The following is a 23,166-nucleotide window of genomic DNA, read 5'->3' as shown; positions in this document are numbered from 1 at the left end:
AAGCAGGGAGGCGGATACACGCTGGCAATTTAGGGGAATGTTGAATGTCCTTAATTGAAAGGCCAGCTGAAACTGCCAGGGTCATGTTGAACCGTGGGCTCTATTTTGTCAACTGTTAGCTTGCAAAGACAAAAATCAGCAGACCATACATACACCAGCATATGCGAGCTTGTTGGTATTCTTCTCCACAAACAGACCGAAGAAAATGAGAACTGTTTCTAGCTCGATGAGAAAAATGTACAAGTTTGGCTAAAAGATGGGCATAAAGTCCCAACATATCCCTCATACAGCGGTCCAGCACAAATTCTAATCCCCATTTCCCCCCATAATCTATCAAATGCCTCAAAATCACTTTCTATAAAATTTTTATTTTTTAAAATCATATAACTTGCTAATTAATGATTCTCTTATATAATTTTTGAAAGGAAGGGTGACAAAAACTAGTGAAAGCCTCTGGCAGGCCTATGGATTTATAGAAGTCTTACAGAGCTTTGAAAGGCTAGGGATTTACAGAATGCTGCTGCTGCTGCTAAGTCGCTCCAGTCGTGTCCGACTCTGTGCGACCCCACAGACGGCAGCCCACCAGGCTCCCCCGTCCCTGGGATTCCCCAGGCAAGAACACTGGAGTGGGTTGCCATTTCCTTCTCCAATGCATGAAAGTGAAAAGTCAAAGTGAAGACGCTCAGTCGTGTCCTATTCTCAGTGACCCCATGGACTGCAGCCTACCAGGCTGCTCCATCCATGGGATTTTCCAGGCAAGAGTACTGGAGAGGGGTGCCATTGCCTTCTCCAATAATCAGAGCTAATTGTGCAAGATAAACTTCGTATCTACCTGCTCTAACTGTCACTGTGAAAAAGTGGTTTTTTCTTGAATTTAGGTAGATAATTATTGAACTCATTGATTTTAGCTTAGGATATCCTGCTTTAAAAGTTTACCACCATAAAACAGCGCAGATAATGAGTATCTGCCAAATGCTATTCCTCTTCCTGGACTCATCACTGGTGACCACACCCCATCATATTATGCCAAACCGACACTCTTCTTTTTAAATCAATTTTTATTTATTTTTAATCAAATTTAATTTTTTCCTTACCTTTTTAATCAAAATAGTCAAGAGAAATCAACATGATTAGTCATTAGCAAAATGCAAATTAAAACACAATGACATACTTCCTTACATTTGTTCAGTTCAGTTCAGTTGCTCAGTTGTGTCCAGGTCTTTGCGACCCCATGAACTGCAGCATGCCAGGCCTCCCTGTCCATCACCAACTCCCAGAGTCCACCCAAACCTATGTCCATTGTGTCGGTGATGCCATCCAACCATCTCATCCTCTGTCGTCCCCTTCTCCTCCCGCCCTCAATCTTTCCCAGCATCAGGCTCTTTTCAAATGAGTCAGCTCTTCACATCAGGTGGCCAAAGTATTGGAGTTTCAGCTTCAACATCAGTCCTTCCAATGAACACCCAGGACTGATCTCCTTTAGGATAGACTGGTTGGATCTCCTTGCAGTCCAACAATGGCTATAATCACAAAGATAGAAAATAACAAATGTGGGCCAGGATGTAGAGAAACCAGAACCTTCATTCATTGGTGGTGAGAATGTAAAGTTAGCACAGATACTTTGGAAAACACCTTGACAGTTTCTTTAAAAGTTAAACATAAATTTACAATCAGATCAGATCAGATCAGGTCAGTCGCTCAGTCGTGTCCGACTCTTTGCGACCCCATGAATTGCAGCACGCCAGGCCTCCCTGTCCATCACCAACTCCTGGAGTTCACTGAGACTCACATCCATCGAGTCAGTGATGCCATCCAGCCATCTCATCCTCTGTCATCCCCTTCTCCTCTTGCCCCCAATCCCTCCCAGCATGAGTCTTTTCCAATGAGTCAACTCTTCGCATGAGGTGGCCAAAGTACTGGAGTTTCAGCTTTAGCATCATTCCTTCCAAAGAAATCCCGGGGCTGATCACCTTCAGAATGGACTGGTTGGATCTCCTTGCGGTCCAAGGGACTCTCAAGAGTCTTCTCCAACACCACAATTCAAAAGCATCAATTCTTCGGCGCTCAGCCTTCTTCACAGTCCAACTCTCACATCCATACATGACCACTGGAAAAACTGTAGCCTTGACTAGACGGACCTTTGTTGGCAAAGTAACGTCTCTGCTTTTGAATATGCTATCTAGGTTGGTAATAACTTTCCTTCCAAGGAGTAAGCGTCTTTTAATTTCATGGCTGCATTCACCATCTGTAGTGATTTTGGAGCCCAGAAAAATAAAGTCTGACACTGTTTCCACTGTTTCCCCATCTATTTCCCATGAAGTGATGGGACCGGATGCCATGATCTTAGTTTTCTGAATGTTGAGCTTTAAGCCAACTTTTTCACTCTCCACTTTCACTTTCATCAAGAGGCTTTTTAGTTCCTCTTCACTTTCTGCCATAAGGGTGGTGTCATCTGCATATCTGAGGTTATTGATATTTCTCCCGGCAATCTTGATTCCAGCTTGTGTTTCTTCTAGTCCAGCGTTTCTCATGATGTACTCTGCATAGAAGTTAAATAACTTCTATGGTGACAATATACAGCCTTGACGAACTCCTTTTCCTATTTGGAACCAGTCTGTTGTTTCATGTCCAGTTCTAACCATTGCTTCCTGACCTGCATACAAATTTCTCAAGAGGCAGATCAGGTGGTCTGGTATTCCCATCTCTTTCAGAATTTTCCAGTTTATTGTGATCCACACAGTCAAAGGCTTTGGCATAGTCAATAAAGCAGAAATAGATGTTTTTCTGGAACTCTCTTGCTTTTTTGATGATCCAGCGGATGTTGGCAATTTGATCTCTGGTTCCTCTGCCTTTTCTAAAACCAGCTTGAACATCAGGAAGTTCACGGTTCACATATTGCTGAAGCCTGGCTTGGAGAATTTTGAGCATTACTTTACTAGCATGTGAGATGAGTGCAATTGTGCGGTAGTTTGAGCATTCTTTGGCATTGCCTTTCTTTAGGAAATTTACAATAGGATCCAGCAATTCCACACCTAGGTACACACTTGTGTGTGTGCTAAGTCGCTTCAGTCGTGTCCAACTCTCTGCAACCCCATGTACTGTAGCCCACCGGGGTTCTCTGTCCACGGGATTCTCCATACAAGAATACTGGAGTGGGTTGCCATGCCCTCCTCCAGGGGATCTCCCCGACTCAGGGATCAAACCCACGTCTCTTCTGTCTCCTGCATTGGCAGGGGGTTCTTTATCGTTAGCACCACCTGGGAAACCCAGGTACTCACTTAAGAGAAATGAAAACATATGTCTACACAAAGATTTGCACATGAATACTCACTACAGTACTATCTATAATAGTGAGAATTGGAAAGAATCCTGACATCCATCAATTGGTGAATGGATAACAAAATCTGTTTTATTTACACAATGGAGTACTATCCATCAGTGAAAAGAACAAAATATGGAAGGCAGATGAATCTCAAAAACATTATGCCACATAAAAGCAGGTAGGCACATAAGATCATATAGTGTATGATTCCACTTATATGAAATATCCAATAAAGGCAAACCTATAGATAAAGTAAGCTAGTAGTTTTCTGTGTCTGAAGGTAGGAAAGGACGTTAGCCATAAACGGGCATGAGGGATCTTATTGGGGTAATGTAAATGCTCTAATACTAATTTATAGTATGATGATGATGGTTGTATAACTTTTTAAGTTTACTTGAAATCATTCAACTGGTTGGGTCGGTTTTATGACATGTAAGTTATACCTCAAGAAAATTATTAAAAGTACACTAGAGCTTCTTCGACCTTGAGAAAAATTTATAGCTTTAGAATTTTAGCATATTTTTGGTGTTCCCTCTGATTCTAAGAGTATAAGTTGTGTGGACACAGAAGGATGCTTCAGGCATAAGTTTACCCTGACTTCTGGCGTCCATTTCTGTACCTAATGTACTTGAAAGAGTCTACTCCATCCTAACAAAAGGTAAAAGGATGAAAAGACTGAAAAATCAACAACTGTCTTGGATCTATAAGGGAGGTGATGACCCAGAGCAAACCACCGTTCCCAAGATTGAAGAGAGAGATGAATACAAAGAGTCACAGCTTACCAGAGCAGAGGCTCGCAGGTGAAACCCCCCACAGGAACCAGTGTGAGGGTTGGAATATCTGAACAGGAACTGACAGATTGCTGGAGGCTCAATGTAGCAAAGAGTAGACAAGCCTGAGCATGCAGGCAATGCAACGCAACAATTTGTCAACAATGTAGACAAGTCTAAGAGTTAAAAATTCTAGAAAGACCAGGAGTAGGGTAAGCCTTACAATAGTGTGTGAAATTTACCTCCAGGAACTTGACCAGGTACCCACAGTAAACATCAGAGAACAACTCCCTTGTGCTTCCCGCAGGGGGAGGGGGAAAAGAACCATTTTGAAATACTCCAGAGTATTCTTTACTCTCTAGTGGTAAAGAATCCACCTGGGTCAGGAAGATCCCCTGGAGGAGGGCATCACTACCCACTCCAGTATTCTTGCCTGGAGAATTCCCTGGATAGAGGAGACTTGTGGGCTACAGCCCATGGGGCTGCAAAGAGTTGGACAATATTGAGCGATTGTACACACACACACATCCCTCAGGAGAAGATAGTTCAGTTCAGTCGCTCAGTCGTGTCCGACTCTTTGAGATCCCATGAACTGCAGCATGCCAGGCCTCCCTGTCCATCACCAACTCCCAGAGTTCAAACTCACATCCATCAACCAGAGCCTAATCTGCCAGGGTATTAGCACGGCCTAACTGAGCTGGGAGAAGGGAAACTGACAACTCCAGTCTACTCCACCCTTCTATGTGGGAAAAGAGAAACACCCAGCCCACCTCAGCCATGCTGTTCCACCTAAGACGGGAGAAAAAACTCAGAAAAACGTATGAAGTTCACAGTCTGGGGGCACAGGCTCACCAAAAGGCTGAGACCTAATCATAGGACTACAGAATGCTTCTCTTCTCCCCCCAACTTACCACCACATTATTAAGGTCCTATTTACAGCAATTCCTTTTACTTGGTACATCATGTCCTTCTATCAAGAAAAAAAAAAAATCACAAAGCATGCTAAAAGGCAGAAATACAATCTGAAGTTTAAGAGCATCAGGACCAGATACAGCAGGATGCTGGAATTCTCAGATCAGGAATTTAAAACAGCTATGGTTAATATTCTAAAGGCTCTGATAAAACAGATTAAATGAGCAGTATGTGCATATAGGGGCTTCCCTGGAGGCACTGGTGGTAGAGAACCCGCCTGCTAATGAGGAGACATAGGAGACATGGGTTTGATTCCTGGTTCAGGAAGATCACCTGGAGTGGGGCAGGGCAACCCACTCCAGTATTCTTGTCTGGAGAATCTCATGGACAGAGGACCCTGGAGGACTACAGTCCATAGGGTCACAAAGAGTTGGACACAATTGAAGTGACTTAGTGTCACTTACACACACACACACACATGCACATAGATGGAAATCTTAAGAAAGAATCAAAAAGAAATGCTAGAGATCAAAAACAGGATAATATAAATAAAGAATGCCTTTGTTGGACTTAATAGTAAACTGCTCACAGCTTAAGGAAAAAGACTCTGAACTTGAGGCTACCTCAGTATAAACCTACAAAACTGAAAGACAAGGAGAGCAAAGGCAGAAAATACAGAACCCACCATGAGACAAATATAAAAGATGTAATGAGAACACCAGAAGAAGAAGAAGAAAGAGATACAAAAAATATGTAAAACAATAATGGCTGAGAATTTCCACAAATTAATGTCAGACACCAAACCACAGATCCAGGAAGTTCAGAGAACATTAAGAAGGATAAATGTAAACCAAACAAAAGAAGCAAAGAAGCCCTATACCTAGATATACAATTTTCTAAGTACAGAAAGTAAAAGATACAGAAAAAAATTCTGAAAGAAGCCACAGGGGAAAACCTTACCTATAGAGAAACAAGATTAGAATTATATTCAGCTTCTCCTGAGAAACCGTGGAAGCTAGAAGAGTGTAGAGTGATATGTTTAATGTTGCTGAGAGAAAAAAACCCACTAACCTAGAATTCTGTGCCCTGTGAAATTATCCTTGAAAAGTGAAGGAGAAAGAAATACTTTCTCAGACAAACAAAAACTGAGGGAATTTGTTGCCAGTAAGCCTGTCTTGCAAGAAATGTTAAAAGTTCTTTACAGAGAAGGAAAGAATATGGGTCAGAAATTGGATCTGCATAAAAAGGAAGAGCACTGAAGAAGGAACAAGTTAATGAAACTTAGTTTTCTTATTAATTGATCTAACAGATAACAGTTTGTTCAAAAATAATGTAACAATGTATTCAATAATATATATGTGTGCCTACGTATGCTTCTATAACTGAGATGAATGACAGAAATGATACAAGTAAAAGGAAGGAGGAAATAGGAATATTTTATTACTATAAGGTATGCCCATATCATGCTATAGTGTAAATGTATGTGCTTGCTAGTGCTAAGTCACTCAGTCGTGTCCGACTGTGACCCTATGGATGGTAGCCTGCCAGGCTCCTCTATCCATGCGGATTCTCCAGGCAAGAATATTGGAGTGGGTTGCCATGTCCTTCTCCAGGTGTAAATGTATAGTTGTAAACATATGTTGAAAACTCTAGTTCAGTTAATTTCAGCTCAGTTGTGTCCGACTCTTTGCGACCCCATGAATCGCAGCACACCAGGCCTCCCTGTCCATCACCAACTCCCGGAGTTCACCCAAACTCACATCCATCCAGTCGGCGATGCCATCCAGCCATCTCATCGTCTGTTGTCCCCCTTTCCTCCTGCCCCCAGTCCCTCCCAGCATCAGAGTCTTTTCCAATGAGTCAACTCTTCAAATGAGGTGGCCAAAGTATTGGAGTTTCAGCTTTAGCATCAGTCCTTCCAATGAACACCCAGGACTGATTTCCTTTAGGATGGACTGGTTGGATCTCCTTGCAGCTACTAAAAAAGCTGTTTAAAAAACTGAATAAATATACTAAGAAAGGAGGGAGATAGAATCATATAAAATGCTCAATTAAAGCAACAGAAGGCAGAAAAAGTGGAAGTCATAAATAGGAGTAAGGGCAAGAAACAAAACAGTAACCAATATGGTAGAGGTTAATCCAGCTGTGCCAACAGTCATGTTGAACATCAATGCTTTAAATATACTAGTTAAAAGACAGAGGTCAGTGGATCTGAATACAAGATCCTATCACATGTTATCTACAAGAAACCCACTTTAAATATATTAACTCAAATAAATAAATATATTTGAGTGGGTTAATTAATATATTAACCCACTCAAATAGATTAACGGTAAATAAATGGAAAAAAATACTATGTTAATACCAATTAAAAATAAAGCAGGAATAGCTATATTTCACACAAACAGACTTCAGAGCAAGGAAATTCATCAGAAATAAAGAATAAATAAAGAATAATGATGATGATATAATAATAAATAATAATGATAAGGGGGTTAATTCTCCAAGAAGACATAATAATCCTTAACACATATGTACCAGACAACAGAGTATCAAACTATATGAGGCGACAACTGATAAAACTTTAAGGAGAAATAGATGAACCACTATCATGTTTGGAAATTTCAACATCTTTCTATCAGAAGTAGACAGATCTGCTGCTGCTGCTGCTGCTGCTGCTAAGTCGCTTCAGTCGTGTCCGACTCTGTGCGACCCCAGAGACGGCAGCCCACCAGGCTCCCCCGTCCCTGGGATTCTCCAGGCAAGAACACTGGAGTCGGTTGCCATTTCCTTCTCCAATGCATGAAAGTGAAAAGGGAAACTGAAGTCGCTCAGTCGTGTCCGACTCTCAGAGACCCCATGGACTGCAGCCTACCAGTTTCCTCCGTCCATGGGATTTTCCAGGCAAGAGTACTGGAGTGGGGTGCCAGTGCTTTCTCCGTAGACAGATCTAGAAGACAAAAAGTGAGTAAGGACATAGTTGAACTCAACCACATATCAATTGGATATAATCAACATCTATTACATACCTTCATCCAACAATAGAAAATATATTCTTCTCAAGCTCACATGGGACATTCACCAAGATAGGCCACATTCTGGCTCATAAAATACACCTTAATAAATTTAAAAGAATAGCATTCATAGAATGTCTGCTCTCAGACCACAGTGGAATTAAATTAGAAATCAGTAACAAAGATTACTGGAAAATCCCCAAATACATGGAGATTGCACAATATACTTCTAAATAACACATGAATTAAAGAGGAAATCTCAAGAGGAATTTAAAAAATATTTTGAACTAAATGAGAATACAACTTAAAATTTGTGTAATACAGTAAAAGCAGTGCTTAGACAGAAATTTATAGCATTTCATCGATTTATCAGAAAAATGTAAAATCAATTTACTTTCCATCTTAGGAAACTAGAAGAGAAAGAGCACATTAACCCACAGTAAGCAATAGAAAAGAAATAAGTAGTAGAGGAGAAATCAATGAAATTGAAAATAGGAAATCAAGAGAGAAAATCAAGGAAACAAAAAGCTGGTTCTGTGAAAAAAATCAAGAAAAATCAATAAGACTCTAGACAGGCTAGCTAAAAAAAAAGTAGAGAAAGGACATAAATTACTATCAGAAATAAATCAAAGAAGGAAAATCACTACAGAGCTCACAGACATTAAAAAGGATACTAAAGGAATACTATGAAAAATTCTATGCTGACAAATTTGATAACCAAGATGAAATGGACCAATTCCTTGAAGACATAAACTGTCAAAACTCAATAATAAAAAATAGAAAATCTGAATATGCTTATATCTATTAAAGACATTGAATCAATAACCTTCCCAGGCCGAAAGCAATAGGCCCAGATGGGTTCACTGGTGAATTTTATCAAACATTTAAGGAAGAACTTATACCAATTCTCTACAATTTCTTTCAGAGGTTAAAAGGTGAAGGCTGCTACTGCTGCTAAGTCACATTAGTCGTGTCCGACTCTGCGAGACCCCATAGACGGAAGCCCACCAGGCTCCGCCGTCCCTGGGGTTCTCCAGGCAAGAACACTGGAGTGGGTTGCCATTTCCTTCTCCAATGCATGAAAGTGAAAAGTGAAAGTGAAGTCACTCAGTCGTGTCCGACTCTTAGCGACTCTATGGACTGCAACCTACCAGGCTCCTCTGTCCATGGGATTTCCCAGGCAAGAGTGCTAGAGTGGGATGCCATTGCCTTCTCCAAAAGGTGAAGGAAGTCTTCCTAATTCATTCTATGAGGTCAGCATTACCCTAATACCAAAGCCAGACAAAGAGATTACAAGAGATATACAGATAAATACATTTCATGAACACAGATTCATAAATCCTCAGCTAAATATTAGCAAATAAAAGAATTATACACCACATCTAAGAAGAATTTATTCCAGGCATACAAGGCTAGTTCAACATTCAGAAATCAATGTATCGATCACATCAACAGGCTAAATAAAAAATCATATGATCATATCAATACATTCAGAAAAAGCTTTTGACAAAATTCAATACCCATTCATGATAAAAAGTCCTAGTAAACTAGGAAAAGATGGGAACTTCCTCAACTTAATAAAAAAAATCTACAAAAAACCTGTAGGTAACATCATATTTAATGACAGAAGCTCAAAGCTTTCCCACTAAGATCAGGTACAAGGCAAGGATTCTCCTCTCACCACTCCTTTCAACATAATACTGAAAGTACTAGCTAATGCATTAAGACAAGAAAAGGAAATAAAAGGTATAGAGATTGAGGAGGAAAAAACGAGACTCTCTTCATTCACATATGAGTCAATTTCCTATGTAGGCAATCTAAAAGAATTGACCAAAAAGAAAAGAAAGTCCTGGAACTAATAAAGATTATAGGAAGATTGTAAGATACAAGGTTAATATATAAAACTTGATTGCTGTCCTATATACTAGCAATGAACAAGTAGAAATTGAAATTAGATTCGGTGCAATCCCAATCAAAACCACAAGTTATTTTGTGGATATCAACAAAGTGATTCTAAAGTTTACACAGGGATGGATAAACAGAGTACAGAGGACTTTTAGGACAGTGAAAAAACTCTGTGTAATACTATAATGATGGGTGCATGCCTTTATATATTTGTCCAAACCCATAAATGTACTGGTTTTCCTGGTGGCTCAGTGATTAAAGAACCCATCTGCCAATGCAGGAGATGTGGGTTCAATCCCTGGGTTGGGAAGGCCCCCCAGAGAAGGCAATGGCAGCCCACTCCAGTGTTCACCTGGAGGATTCCATGGACAGAGGAGCCTGGTGGGGTCACGTGGGTCACAAAAGAGCCAGACACAACTTAGAGACTAAACAATAACAGAATGTACAACACCAACAGTGAACTGTAATGGGAACTGTGGACTTTGGGTGATTATGATGTTATTAGTACACTGTCGGTGTAGCAGCTGCAACAATGGTTACTACTCTGGTGGGGGAATGCCAATAATGGGAAAGCTATGCCTGTGTTGGGGCAGGGAATATATTGGAATTCTGTATCTTTCTCTCAGTTTTGTTGTGAACTTAAAATTGCTCTAAAAAATTAAAATCTTGAAAAAAGAGGAACACTTAAAAAAGGTTAATTTTTCTTTCTCATGGGGGAGAGGGGACATAAAGAATTATTTTGTAGCTAAATTAAAATTTAAGAAAATTAATACTGAACACAGGCCCAATTTTAGACTTACTTCAAGAAAACCTTATAGAGAAAGCCAAAGGACATGTAAAACTGAATTACTCTGATAACATTTTTAAGCTGTAAATTCAAATAATTTCAATGTCTTCTTGGCTGTTGCCAATAGGATTTTCTTTGACGAAGACAGTAAAGGATGGCTGGTCTATGCCCACCAAGGGAAAGGCAAGCCAGTGAGAGAAGGCAGGCATCACAGACATGGGTGCTCTTGTGCTACTGGTACTGGAAAAATCAAACAGAATTATAACCCTGAGACCACACAAAACTTGGGAAAATTTGCTAAGGGATATTAGGTTTGCACACACAAATGAGATGAGTTCTTTGTTTGCCTGAATAATTTAGAAAACATTTAAGAGAACATGAGTTTGAAATCTTATAGTTTGTTTTTTGTATACCGATAAACAATAAATGACATTATAAAGCTAAAAAAACAAAATAATGTTAAAGTGGTTAAAAAAAATAAAAACATTTTTACCCACTCACCCTGGGAGCTCCAGAATGTTTACTATATGAGTTAACTTTTAGTCACAGCTTTGTCTTCTTACTTTTCTGTTGATCAGATTCTAAAGGGAAATAAGTGATGTGTGTACAATTTGCTGCTGCTGCTGCTGCTAAGTCGCTTCAGTCGTGTCCGACTCTGTGTGACCCCATTGATGGCAGCCCACCAGGCTACAATTTGTTGGTATAGCCTAATTGGGAATGTAAGAAATTTTATTCTAACACTGGGTTTGATCCTGGTTTTTCTTCTTCATTTGCATGCAGGACTGTTACCGCATATAAGCAGTTCCTTTAAAAATTCATCTATTGTCAAGCATGGAGTGGTGAGTCCAACATTTCTCACTGATTGTTTACGTGTAGAGTTTAAATGACTGCAGACTACTTTGTCGTTATTAATTAGAAAACAAACAAACTGGAGCGGAATGAAGTTGTTAATATATTCATTCACGGAACATTTATTTTTGAGTGCTTATTATACATTTAGCTTTCTTCTAGGTGATGGAGATATAAGATTACCAACAGGAGTTGTGAGATGATGATTCTCTGCTTCTTTCACAGTCATGAATTTTCCCTCTTTCCCATGTGTGACAATAACTATACATTACTACATCGACAGTTAAAAACAAAAGCAGCTCTTCTCTGCTTGAAAACTTTCAAATAATACAGAGAAACAGAGACAAAGTAAAAGTTACCTGAAACCCTTCCCCTCCTCCCAGGGATGAACCACCATTAATATTTTAGTGATCTTCCTTAGATATCTCTCTCTATACTTATGTGTACATAAAGATGCTCCCAGGGGGCCTCCCTGGTGGCTCCGTGGTAAAGAAAACAGCAGTCAATGCAGGAGACATGGGTTCCATCCTTGAGGCGGGAAGACCCCACATGCCGCAGAGCAACTAAGGCTTTGTGCCACAACTTCTGAGCCTGTGCTCTAGAACCTGGGAGCTGCAACCACTGGAGCCCTCCTTCCTAGAGCTGGTGCTCCTCAACAAGAGAAGTCAGGGCAATGAGAGGCTTGGCACCAGGACTAGAGAGGAGACCCTGCTCACCACAACTGGAGCAAAGCCCACGCAGCAACGAAGGCCGAGCACAGCCAAAACAATTAAGTTTTTTAAAGATGTACACAGTCATACACATAGAATACACTGATGGGATCCACTGTCCTCTGTAATCTGCTTTAATCATTTAAGGTTTTCATGGACCTCTTTCACTGTTAACATAATCATTATTTTAATATATACATAATATTCTATTCACTGGATGTATCATTTTAAAAATATGCCATACTGCTGGGCATTTAGGCTTTTCAAATTTGTAACTTACAAATTCTGTAGGAACCAGTAAATTTGAATGTAAATTTTTTATAATTGTGCAATCATCATCTCAGAGTACTTTCCTATAGGCAGAATTATTGGGTCAGAAGGCATACTTATTTTAAATTCTGATTTATGGCCAAATTGCCTTTTAGAACATTGGTTTTATGAAACAGCAGCTCACAAGAGTGCCTGTTTTCCTATATTTTATCTAATGCTGGCTTTTAAAATAATTTTAATATTTTCTAGTTTCATAAAAATAGTTCAATTTTCTTTTGATTTTCATTTCTTTATCATTGAGGTTGAGCATCTTCTGTTTACTAGTTATTCATACTCTTTTCTTGAATTATAGTCAGTTCTCATTATTCAAGGTAGTTATCTTTTTTAAAGTGTCTACTAACATGACTCAGGGAATACGGAACTATTGCTCCTAAGAGAAATACAGGGTCTCTTTCCTGTGAGCCTCTGGTCATACGATTTTCACCAACTGATCAATACCTAAGTTTGTGTTTCTGTTTAACAGCACCTTATTTGACATATATTGTTGGTTCATTAACATTGATCCTACAGCACTATAACTTGTGCCTGCTGCTGCTGCTGCGTCGCTTCAGTCGTGTCCAACTCTGTGCGACCCCATAGACGGCAGCCCACCAGGCTCCTCTGTCCATGGGATTTTCCAGGCAAGAACACTGGAGTGGGTTGCCATCACCTTCTCCAAACTTGTTAGATAAGCTAAACAAAGCTTATCTAACAATCGTATTTTCTCTGTAAGGCACGTCAGCCTTCTCGCACTTAGCAACACTAAGCAGCACGTCAGCTCTGCACCTGGGGGCCGTTTAGAACAGGGAGGTCATTAACAAAAGGCACGAAAAGCCGGAAGGTGTGGCACTAGATAGGCTGCAAAAGGGTCACTTGTTTACAGAACCAGAACTGAAACAAGAAGGCAGAGCGTGCTCTTGTCGGGCCTCCACCAAGAACATGCATGCCGAGTGACTCCAACTGTTTGCCACTTTGGGCATGTCCTTGAATGATCTCAAAAGCACTGTAAGCATTGATTTGGAATGGAATCCATGAGCAATGACGATCGATCGTATTCACTTCCTTTGACCACCTTTCTATTGGGATGTTTAGCTTTTTCCTAACTACTTTGTATAAGCTATTTGCATATAAGGATAGTTATAAGTTATATTTGCATATAAGGATAGCTGTCCAATTTTATAAATATTTTCTCCAATTTTGTCTTTTCATTTTAGTATTAGTATTTTGCTATGGTGGCTTTTGACAGCAGTATCAAAGTGCCTTTTGAATGGGGAGGACAACAGTGGAAAAAGAATGTGATTAAATTTCTATTGTTGTGAAATTGGTTGATATTTGTTTTCATCTCTTCTTCATAGGCACACCAAATTCTGTCTGGGGATTTTCCTCCAGCACGTCCTCCTCCAGGTTATGAAAGACCATGTAAGTCTGATCCGAAACTACCACTTTACATCCACATTTTGCTTTTAATTATGATCTTTATCAGATATTTTCATACCTTCCAGAGTCTGAAGCCATTTAAGGCCTTTTGCATTTCTGCCTCCTTCCTCCCATCACACACTTTATTACTTCATTGTACATACCTCTCCCTGGAGAAGGGAATGGCAATCCACTCCCGTGCTCTTGCCTGGAGAATCCCATGGACGGAGGAGCTTGGCAGGCTACAGACCACGGGGTCGCAAAGAGTCGGACACGACTGAGCGACTAACACACACACACAAACCTCTCCTAAGCTAAATGGAAGGATGGTAGGATGCAGACATAAAAACAGAATTCCCACAGAGCCACTTGACAGCGGCAGCTCCAAAAAAGACTACATGTGAGAAGGTTGTGCTGGAGGCAGAAGTTGCGGATGAGGGAAGGTGGGTAGTGTGTGTGTGAAGTAGGCAGTGTGTACGGCTGCTGCTGCTAAGACACTTCAGTCGTGTCCGAGTCTGTGCGACCCCGTGGACTGCAGCCCACCAGGCTCCGCCGTCCCTGGGATTCTCCAGACAAGAACACTGGAGTGGGTTGCCATTTCCTTCTCCAATGCATGAAAGTGAAACGTGAAAGTGAAGTCGCTCAGTTGTGTCCGACTCTGTGTGACCCCATAGATGGCAGCCCACCAGGCTCCTCCGTCCACGGGATTTTCCAGGCAAGAGTAACTGGAGTGTGTTGCCATTGCCTTCTCCTAGTGTATATGGAACTATTGATTAAAAAATGGTTTAGGAGTACAGTTCATCTATTCCTACTGTAATAGACTTTACCATGAGTACCTAGCCCACTAGCAGTCTGTCTCTCTACGCTAGATGCGAGAATTAAAAAGCCAGCACCGAAGAGCCTGATGAAGTACAGTCTTCTAAGGAGAGAGCTCCTGAAACACGTAAGAATCTTTTTGCTTGTCACCCAACAGTGGCTCCTTGGGAGTGTCAACAATTCTGCATAGTGTATCCTCCAGGGTGGAGGTGTATATATGTTTAGAGTCGGTGTGAAGGTAATCCAACATTTACAGTCACGTGACACATAGAAACAACTCTGGAAACAGACTGTTTTGATAAGCAGTCTTCCCAAAAGTATCGTGAACATTTCTTGTGTTGGTCTCTTATTTTGGAAACAAGCCTCAAAGAGGCGTAGAGGGACTGGAACTTCTCTTGTACCGTCTAAATGCTCATCAGTGACGGCAGGGATCTGCTGGATTCCACCTCGTGTGAAAAAGGCAATAAGTTCTCAGACTGTCCTTCCCTTTGGGGGGCCCACCCACCCAGGTCATGTGCCCATTCTGCCACCCGCTATATACTGGCCCTGCTCCCCCTGACATGGGTCTCTAGAGCCCAGGCTTTGTCTTGCCTGCTCAGACTTTCTCCAAACCAGTAATTTTAAGCAGGAGGTGACAATGGGATTCTTCCGCTATCATAGGAGTTCTAGCAGACACTTCTAGAGAAAGAATAAAAACTGGTTTCTACAAGCACCCTACTGACTTTACTTCATTTAATATAAAAGTTACAGGGACTTCCCTGGTGGTACAGCGTTCCTAGTGTACAGGGCACAGGTTCCATACCTGGTTAGGGAACTAAGATCCAAATGCCTCACAGTGCGGCCTAAAAAAAAAAAAGTTATAATGACTTTTGCTATCTTATTACTTTTGCTTATTAAAATTTCTCTTTAAATTGACTTTAAAAAATGTGGCCTCACCCTAAGTAATTATATTTATAGCACCATCAGTTTGGTATGCTAGTTATGTATATTAGAAAAAAAAAAAAACTCTGACCATTAAAATAAAAAATGTTATTCAAGTACTACCTAACATTATCACAAGAACTACCAGTACAGACAGTATAGATAGATATCACTTGGGAAAATGCTAGTCTATGGGCACCAACTAGCTTATCTGATACATTTAGCTAACGGGACAGGGTTAAACAGCCCACTTGGTTCCCAGGTAACTAGAATGGTGGTATTCCAGAAATGGCATATTTGTCTTTATTTTTTTTTTGCCTTAGGACTCGGTAACTTTCCTAGCTCAGGAGGGCAGAGCTGTGGTAAGCTGTGGAAAGAATTATTCCGGGGCATTTGAAGCTGGGCAGTCCACTGAATGTCGTATTATGCAGATAGCCAGGGACCTCCCTTCACTGAAGGGTTGGTGCAGGCTTCTAGGAAGGGTAGCTGATTTCCTGAAAGTGTGTTTACTGCGAGCTGGCCTCCTGGGAGTTGCCTGGGAGAATCATTAACTATTGTTAAATAAATAAGTCCCTCTCGCGGCACAGAGTTGTACTCGTTCCAAGCCATTCCACTGCCAGTGTCCGCAGCTGTTCGGGGGGGACAGTTGTCTGTCTCTTCGAGGGGCTTCCCCGCCCTCCCTCCCCTAAAGTGAATGTTCTATACTCACAGTAGCCTCTTTTAAGTCAACAATTCCCGACAAATTAATGACATTACATCCTGCTCTTGTTTTTATGGTGCAACAAGAAGCTGAAAGTACAACACACACGGGCACACCCCACACAATTAACACGGGCTCCTTGTTTGGGAAGCCTTGGGCCTAAAATTCTGAATAAAAGAAATCACCATTTTTAACTTATATAATAAAGCAAAATCAATTTTTATATTATGATCTTCATCCGTAGCATTAAGGACTGAATGAAATTTTCAACCATCATTAACGATATTTTCACTTTAAAAAGTATTTGCTTGGTAGCCATCTTCTAAATATTTATATTTCTGGGTTCTATCTTCAAGAAGTTCATGCTGTAACACTGGAAAGTAGAGAAATCCACACCCAGGGCTATCTGGACTAAAAGGATGGTAGGGAAGACAGGGGAAATACTCTTACCGCTAAAGGATGATTAAAGGGCAGCAGCAGCAGCAGCAGTGAACGGGGTGCCGTTATTGATTCCAGGAGATCAATGATTCGGTTATTGATTCTAAGAGTTCTTGCCCCCCTTTCCTCTCCTGCTTATTGATCTGGCCTTCCTGACACAGACACGATATATGAAATAGACAAATTAAAGGAGATGGAAGAAAATGCTGGAACAATCCCAATTTCTGCTCATCATCGATGTCTTGGCAATTTAATTCCCAACTGTGCAAAAACTAACCTTAGCGGATGGGCGAGTGCTGACAACTGGGCCATTTTTTTTTTCCCCAGTTTCGTGAACCAAGTGATTCTATAAGCAAGACTAGTTCATCTGGAGGCTCAGAAGCTGATCAAGTCGTTTATACTCGGAAAGGACCATTCTCGTCATTCGTTTAGCTGAGTTGGAAAGCGAAGCCACAAAGTTGGCGGCTCTGAGCCTGCTTTATTAACGACTTGGAGGTATGAGTGGGCCCGGGAAGACACGGACCTAGGCAGGTTGGTTTTCTTGGGCATTTCCCGGACATCAAAAGCCTTCATCCCTCAATTTGTTTTTTCTCTCAAACTGGAAGAGGGGACCAAAGTTATCATTATACTGATCATTAAACTTTTCTATAAAGACCTGGAAGCAGGCTTCTCTGCAAGAACCACAGAAATGGTGGTGTGGCCCCGACAGCTGTCGGCTCTAGCGTCCAAGGAGCCAGTGCCGTCCATCTGGGCGCCCCAGGCGGGGAAGGGCGCAAGGGCGTGAGAAAGGCTCTTTTGTATTCAGAGCAATCGTCGCCAGAGCCGCAGCCTCGTACAGCAAGCCTCGCACAACCAGCTTCCTTCCCCGCGAGGGGCCGCGGAGAAGCAAGTTGGCGGGAGGGGGGCGGCTGGCGGCGTTGCGGGGGCGAGATCTGGGGGCGGAGCGAATCGCGGCCTTTCTCGTCCCTGCAGAGCGGCCTCGCGTCCCACAAGCCCCGCCCACATCCCGCCCCGCCCGCATCTCAGCCCCAGCCCCGCCCCACCGCGGTCTTCCTCTCGGAGTTCCTCGGGCTGAGTTCCGCCTCTCTCTCGCCTCTCCTCCTCTCCAGGTCAGCCCCCTCCCTCCACGATCCTCCTCCTCCTCCGTGCTGAGATCCGTCGCCTTCTCCGGCTCCTCCTCCTCCAGTTCTACGACCCTCCTCCACTGCATTCCCAACGCCCCCTCTGGCCCCACCCGGGCTCGATGTGCCAGTCCCTCACCCCGCCCCGCACTGCCCACGACCCCGCCGCCCCAGCCTGTGCCTCTGCCGAGCGCCCTAGAGGGAGGTCACCCCTGCGGAGACACTATGCGGGTGAAGCCATCGCCGCTGTCCTGGGAGGCAAGGGCCCCGGCGACTGCTGTCCCACCGAGGGGGAAGCTGAATCTCGTGTGGTTATGGAAGTAGCTGCCCCCTACCCCTCTTCCTCCGCACCCCCCTAGCCTGCTCTCTGCCTGCTGCCGGGTTTACTCCCGTTTAGCAAACAGACCTTCTCCACATGGTTTCTGTTAAATAGAAAAGGCAATTAAAAGTCGTACCACCACCTCTACCTCGTCCCTCTCCCAACCCTTCCCAAACCTCCTAGTGGTTATTTTTGTTCTTTAGCCCAGGTTAGGCTAAGTACTATCCCCGAAAGCCTTCTGGTCTGATTCCCAGGATCCCTTCGTATGGTTTCCATTAAGGGCGCCAAACTGCTTTAAAACTGCTGCCTTGGAGCCACTCAGAAACCTCCAGGATTTTTGCCTTGGCCAGCTTCATGGAGAAGCTCTTGAGCAGAGGGAGGTAAAGGCCTCTGTTGAATGTCGACTTAAAGAATGCTTATGCTGCTGCTAAGTCGCTTCAGTCGTGTCCGACTTTGTGCGACCCCATAGACAGCAGCCCACCAGGCTCCTCTGTCCCTGGGATTCTCCAGGCAAGAATACTGGAGTGGGTTGCCATTTCCTTCTCCAGATTTAAAGAATATTCACAATTTAAAAATTGAGTGTTATATTTTATTTGGTGGGCAATGTAAAGACTTCAAGCCCAGGAGACAGCATGTCAAGTGACACAGTGAGAATTGCTCAGAAGAGGCGAGGGAAGGAGCCAGGTTATACGAAGTTTTATAGCAAAGGGCAGTAGTCTAACTATCAAATGATTATTGTTAATTAAAGAAAACCAGATATCCCAAGTTAAGGAATTTAGTGATTTTCTATGATGGGAAGATGCATGAATCTGTTGTTACTGTTCAGTTGCAAAGTCATGTCCAACTCTGAGACCCGGTAGACTGCAGCACGCCAGGCTAACCTTTCACTATCTCCCAGAGTTTGTTCACATTCATGTCCATTGAGTTGATGATGCCATCCAACCATCTCATCCTCTGACACTCCTTCTCCTCTTGCCCTCAATCTTTCGCAGCATCAGGGTCATCTCCAGTGAGTCAGCTCTTCACATCAGGTGGCCAAAGAATTGGAGCTTCAGCTTTAGGATCAGTCCCTCCAAAGAATATTCAGTGTTGATTTCCTTTAGGATTGATTAGTTTGATCTCCTTGCTGTCCAAGAGACTCTCGGTTCTTTTCCAGTGTGCGTGAGTGTTAAGTCGCTTCAGTCATGTCTGACTCTCTGCGACCCTTTGGACTGTAGCCCACCAGGCTCCTCTGTCCATGGGGATTCTCAGGGCAAAAATATTGGAGTGGGTTGCCATGCCCTCCTTCAGGGGATCTTCCTGACCCAGGGACCCAACATGCATCTCTTCTATCTCTTGCATTGACAGGCAGTTTTTACCACTAGCATCCAGCACCACAATTCAGAAGCATCATTTCTTCAGTGGTTAGCCTTCTTTATGGTACATCTCTCGCAACTGTACAGGCCTACTAGAAAAACCATAACTTTGACTATATGGACTTTTGTTGGCAAAGTGATGTCTCTGCCTTTTAATATGCTGTCTGGGTTGGTCATAGCTTTTCTTCCAAGGAGCAAGTGTCTTTTCATTTCCTGGCTGCAGTCACTGTCCGAAGTAATTTTGGAGTCCAGGAAAATAAAGTCTGCCACTGTTTCCACTATTTCTCCTTCTGTTTGCCATGAAGTGATGGGACTGGATGCCATGATCTTAGTTTTGGGCTCACTGAAATTATTCCTTTCAATTGCATCTCAGCCATGTGGGGCCAATATCTTGTGTATTTTTTTTCATCCTGAGCATCCTTGGGAGTGGCTATAGCCTAATGGCTGCCAGGTCTCCTTCTGGAGTACCCTCAGGGCTTATGTTGGAGGGCTGTGATCCTGATGACTGTTACTTCCTTGTTTACTGATACGACAGGAAATACTCCATTTGTCATGAAGGTCTAATTGCCTAATGCTCCTGGTCTTACACTTTAATTAATGTTTTACTACTCCAAGGAAATACAATTCTCTGTGTCAATAGGTATTATTCATTCTTTCAGTATCTGTGGGTTTTTTTTTTTTTTTTTTGTATGCAGGCATAGCTTATTAGAACAGCACTCTTTAAAAAACCCGATGTGAACAGTTTTAGAGATGATTTTGCAGACGAACCTGGCCATAGAAATTCAGTTTAACCAGCAACATTTATATGGTTGGGTCTACACCGTCTCCTTTGCTGGGCTCCATTCCTCTACCACCCCCCTCCCCCTCCCACAAAGACCAAAAAAAAAATGTTAGCTTTTGGAAAAATAGTCCCTTAATTGGGGTTGGGCTTTGTGGTCTAAGAAAAAAGGGAGCTGATTGGTTTGTGGAATCACAGTGTTGTAACTGAAAAGTTCCTTGGAATTCATCATGAATAAGTCTGTCAGTTTATTGAGGAAACTCCCAAAGTGTAGGGTTTAGGGACAATCCACATGGCTCATGAGTAAAGGACTAACTCAGAACTGGGGCCTAATGTGGGGAAAGACTTGGACATCAAGTGCTTTATCATGGACAGAAAAAGGAGTCATCAAATTCAGCTCAATCGTAACACATTCTCCATGTTTCTCTCTCTCTCCTGCCTTTTGCCCTGCAGCTAACTCCCTGTCCTGCCTGGGTCTTGCATATTTGGGGAGTTCCAGCCCTTTCTTCCGTCCCTTAACCTAGGCTTCACGCCTTTCTTTCTCTTTTTCCTTCCTTCCTAACCCCCCAGCCCACCCGAGCCCCATCCATGAGATTTTTATTTGGATTTTTAAAATGAAACCAGGTGCTACATAAAACAAAAGCAAAGTAATAACAAGGAAAGACTATCCAACGCCTAAAGAATGTGCTGAGTTTTATGACTCAGGCTGTCCTGGCAAAGAGCTCCAACTTACCCGGAGAGGTGGGTGGGCAAGGGCCATACATGGCAGCCTCAGCCTCCCCAGATAGGCATGGTCAAGGCTGCCCGTGACTCACCGCCCCAAACCAGAGACTCTTGTTCTTTGTGAAACAAGACTTCCCGAGACTAGAGCCAGAGGATCATCACATTTTCCCGAAGAGGCCAGTTCAGGCTGACATAGCAGGGGCCACCCTGAGGTTTGGAGGGGAAGGGAGCCTGGGCAGAAGGCCATCCCTGGGAAAGAAACCAGCTCGATGGACTTGGGCTAGGGTTTTGGTGCCTTGAAGTGATGAGTAAACTGCAAAGTGACAGGAAGTGCAGCAAGAATTGTTCTAGAGACGGTGGCTTGGGAACTCCAGGTGGCAGGAGTGTCTTGGAGGAGGGGAGGGTGGCAGTGGTGCCGGGAGCCCACGGTGATGGGGGCGCGGGGCCGGGGGGAGTTCCCCTTGACAAGTGGTGTGAGGTGCGGAGTGCAGCAAAAGTAGATCAGAGGCTGCTGGCAGGGTTTCTGGGGGCTGCCCTGGCTCATGTGATCAGGAGGAGTAGATAAGAGCAGCATATCTACATAAACACCCCAGACATTCAGGCACACATCTTGGAATTCTGAGAATTCTTCTCCAATGAGCACAGTAATGGGCTGAGGTGTACATTTTTTCTGGTCCTAAGGGGCAGGCGGAGAGAGCGGAGAAAGCTAGGGCGCCCGACTCTCCTGGCAGAGTGGGGGGAGGGGGTCTGAACTTGGGGGACAAGGGTCTGTCGCGCTCCCTTCATCACACAGGCCCTGGGTCCAACGGAGGCCCATAGAGCTTCCTCTGGTGTCGGCCACCCCATTGAAGGCTGTCACTTTCTGCACGAGAATGCACCTTGACCGGCATAAATGAGATCCCACGCAGAAGCCTCATGGAGGGCAGCCTGATTTTTCCCTTTTCTTCTTTCTTCTTCCTTCTCCTTGCAGTGGAATACCATGTCAAAAAGCTACAGTGACTATTCCGTAATGGCAGGAAAAGCTCTGCTTAACTTTTTCATTAAAATCTACTTACCTGGAAAAACACAGTCTTTTAAGGACCATGACTACATAAATATTTATAGTGTGAACAGGCGTCACTCTTGGTTCTGAGGGAGAATGGGCTCATTCAGTTTTATTTATGATGTGACACTCCGGTGAATGACATCCGTCATCTGGGTCGGCCCTACACTCCCTTCCACTGAAGCATGTTTATGGAGTGATTATGCCTGCAAATATTTGCTATATTTAGTCCCTCTCCTCCCCTAACCCCCTCTTAGCCTTTTTTTTTAACACCCCAAATGAGCAAAAAGCCAAGCTTATGGTCTTGGGAAGATTTGAACCCTAATGACAAGGCGCAGGGGCTGGAACAAGCGGTGCAGAAGCATTTGACGAGTTGGGAGGCAATTAGAGTGGGAAGGATGAGTTATTATAGCATCACCCCCACACGAAGGTGCTTTGTGGGGCCTGCGGCCAACAGGTGAGGGCCCTCAGCGGGGCGTGATGGGTTTTGACAGGTGATGGCCATAGCCCTGAGTGATGAATGCAGATAGATCCCGGTGGAACTTTCCTTCCCAGGCAACTTTCTCGGCACAAGACCGCGCAAGCCCTCAGATTTGTCACCATGCACCCTGAGGGCTCTGGGGGCAGGGGTTGGTGGGAACTCTGTGACCTCAGCTGGGTCAAGGTTGCTGGGGTAACCCGAGTGGGCCACACCTGGTCTCTGGCTGGGGGCGCTGGAGCTGCCCTCCATCAGCTGTGGAGAAGCGAGGGCCCCCTCTGGCTTCTAGCTTAACAGCTGCACATGTCCACTCTTGGCATTTCAGGCTAGATCTAGGCTTACTTCAAGGCCCAGTGCCTGCCTCCAGTCAGCTTGGCCACCTATTGTTTATCCTGGGAAGGGCTGGGTCTTGGCAACAGGGCCTGAAGTGGTGCCCGCATTTTATTTTTAGAGATGGGAAAATGCTTGCTTTTTGGCAGCC

General features: G+C 43.3%; 1 protein-coding gene across 3 annotated transcripts in view; it reads left to right on the top strand.

The window, feature by feature from the left end:
- C17H4orf51 (chromosome 17 C4orf51 homolog) overlaps positions 1 to 23,166 on the top strand; it is a 50,819-nt gene that overhangs the window by 15,482 nt on the left and 12,171 nt on the right. The window contains exons 3-7 of one of the 3 annotated variants that reach the window (XM_061384073.1): positions 11,491 to 11,549; positions 13,934 to 13,997; positions 14,864 to 14,937; positions 16,055 to 16,093; positions 17,197 to 17,364. In XM_061384073.1, the coding sequence (XP_061240057.1) occupies positions 11,491 to 11,549; positions 13,934 to 13,997; positions 14,864 to 14,937; positions 16,055 to 16,093; positions 17,197 to 17,301 (341 nt within the window). In that variant the 3' untranslated portion in view covers positions 17,302 to 17,364. The remainder of the gene's footprint in view (positions 1 to 11,490; positions 11,550 to 13,933; positions 13,998 to 14,863; positions 14,938 to 16,054; positions 16,094 to 17,196; positions 17,365 to 23,166) is intronic. The other 2 variants (XM_061384075.1, XM_061384076.1) reach the window with 2 other exon arrangements.

The sequence above is a fragment of the Bos javanicus genome, chromosome 17 (genome assembly GCF_032452875.1).
Source record: "Bos javanicus breed banteng chromosome 17, ARS-OSU_banteng_1.0, whole genome shotgun sequence".
NCBI classification, from domain to species: Eukaryota; Metazoa; Chordata; class Mammalia; order Artiodactyla; family Bovidae; genus Bos; species Bos javanicus.
The sequence above is the reverse complement of the archived record's forward strand: the minus strand, read 5'-3'. Positions and strand labels throughout refer to the sequence as shown.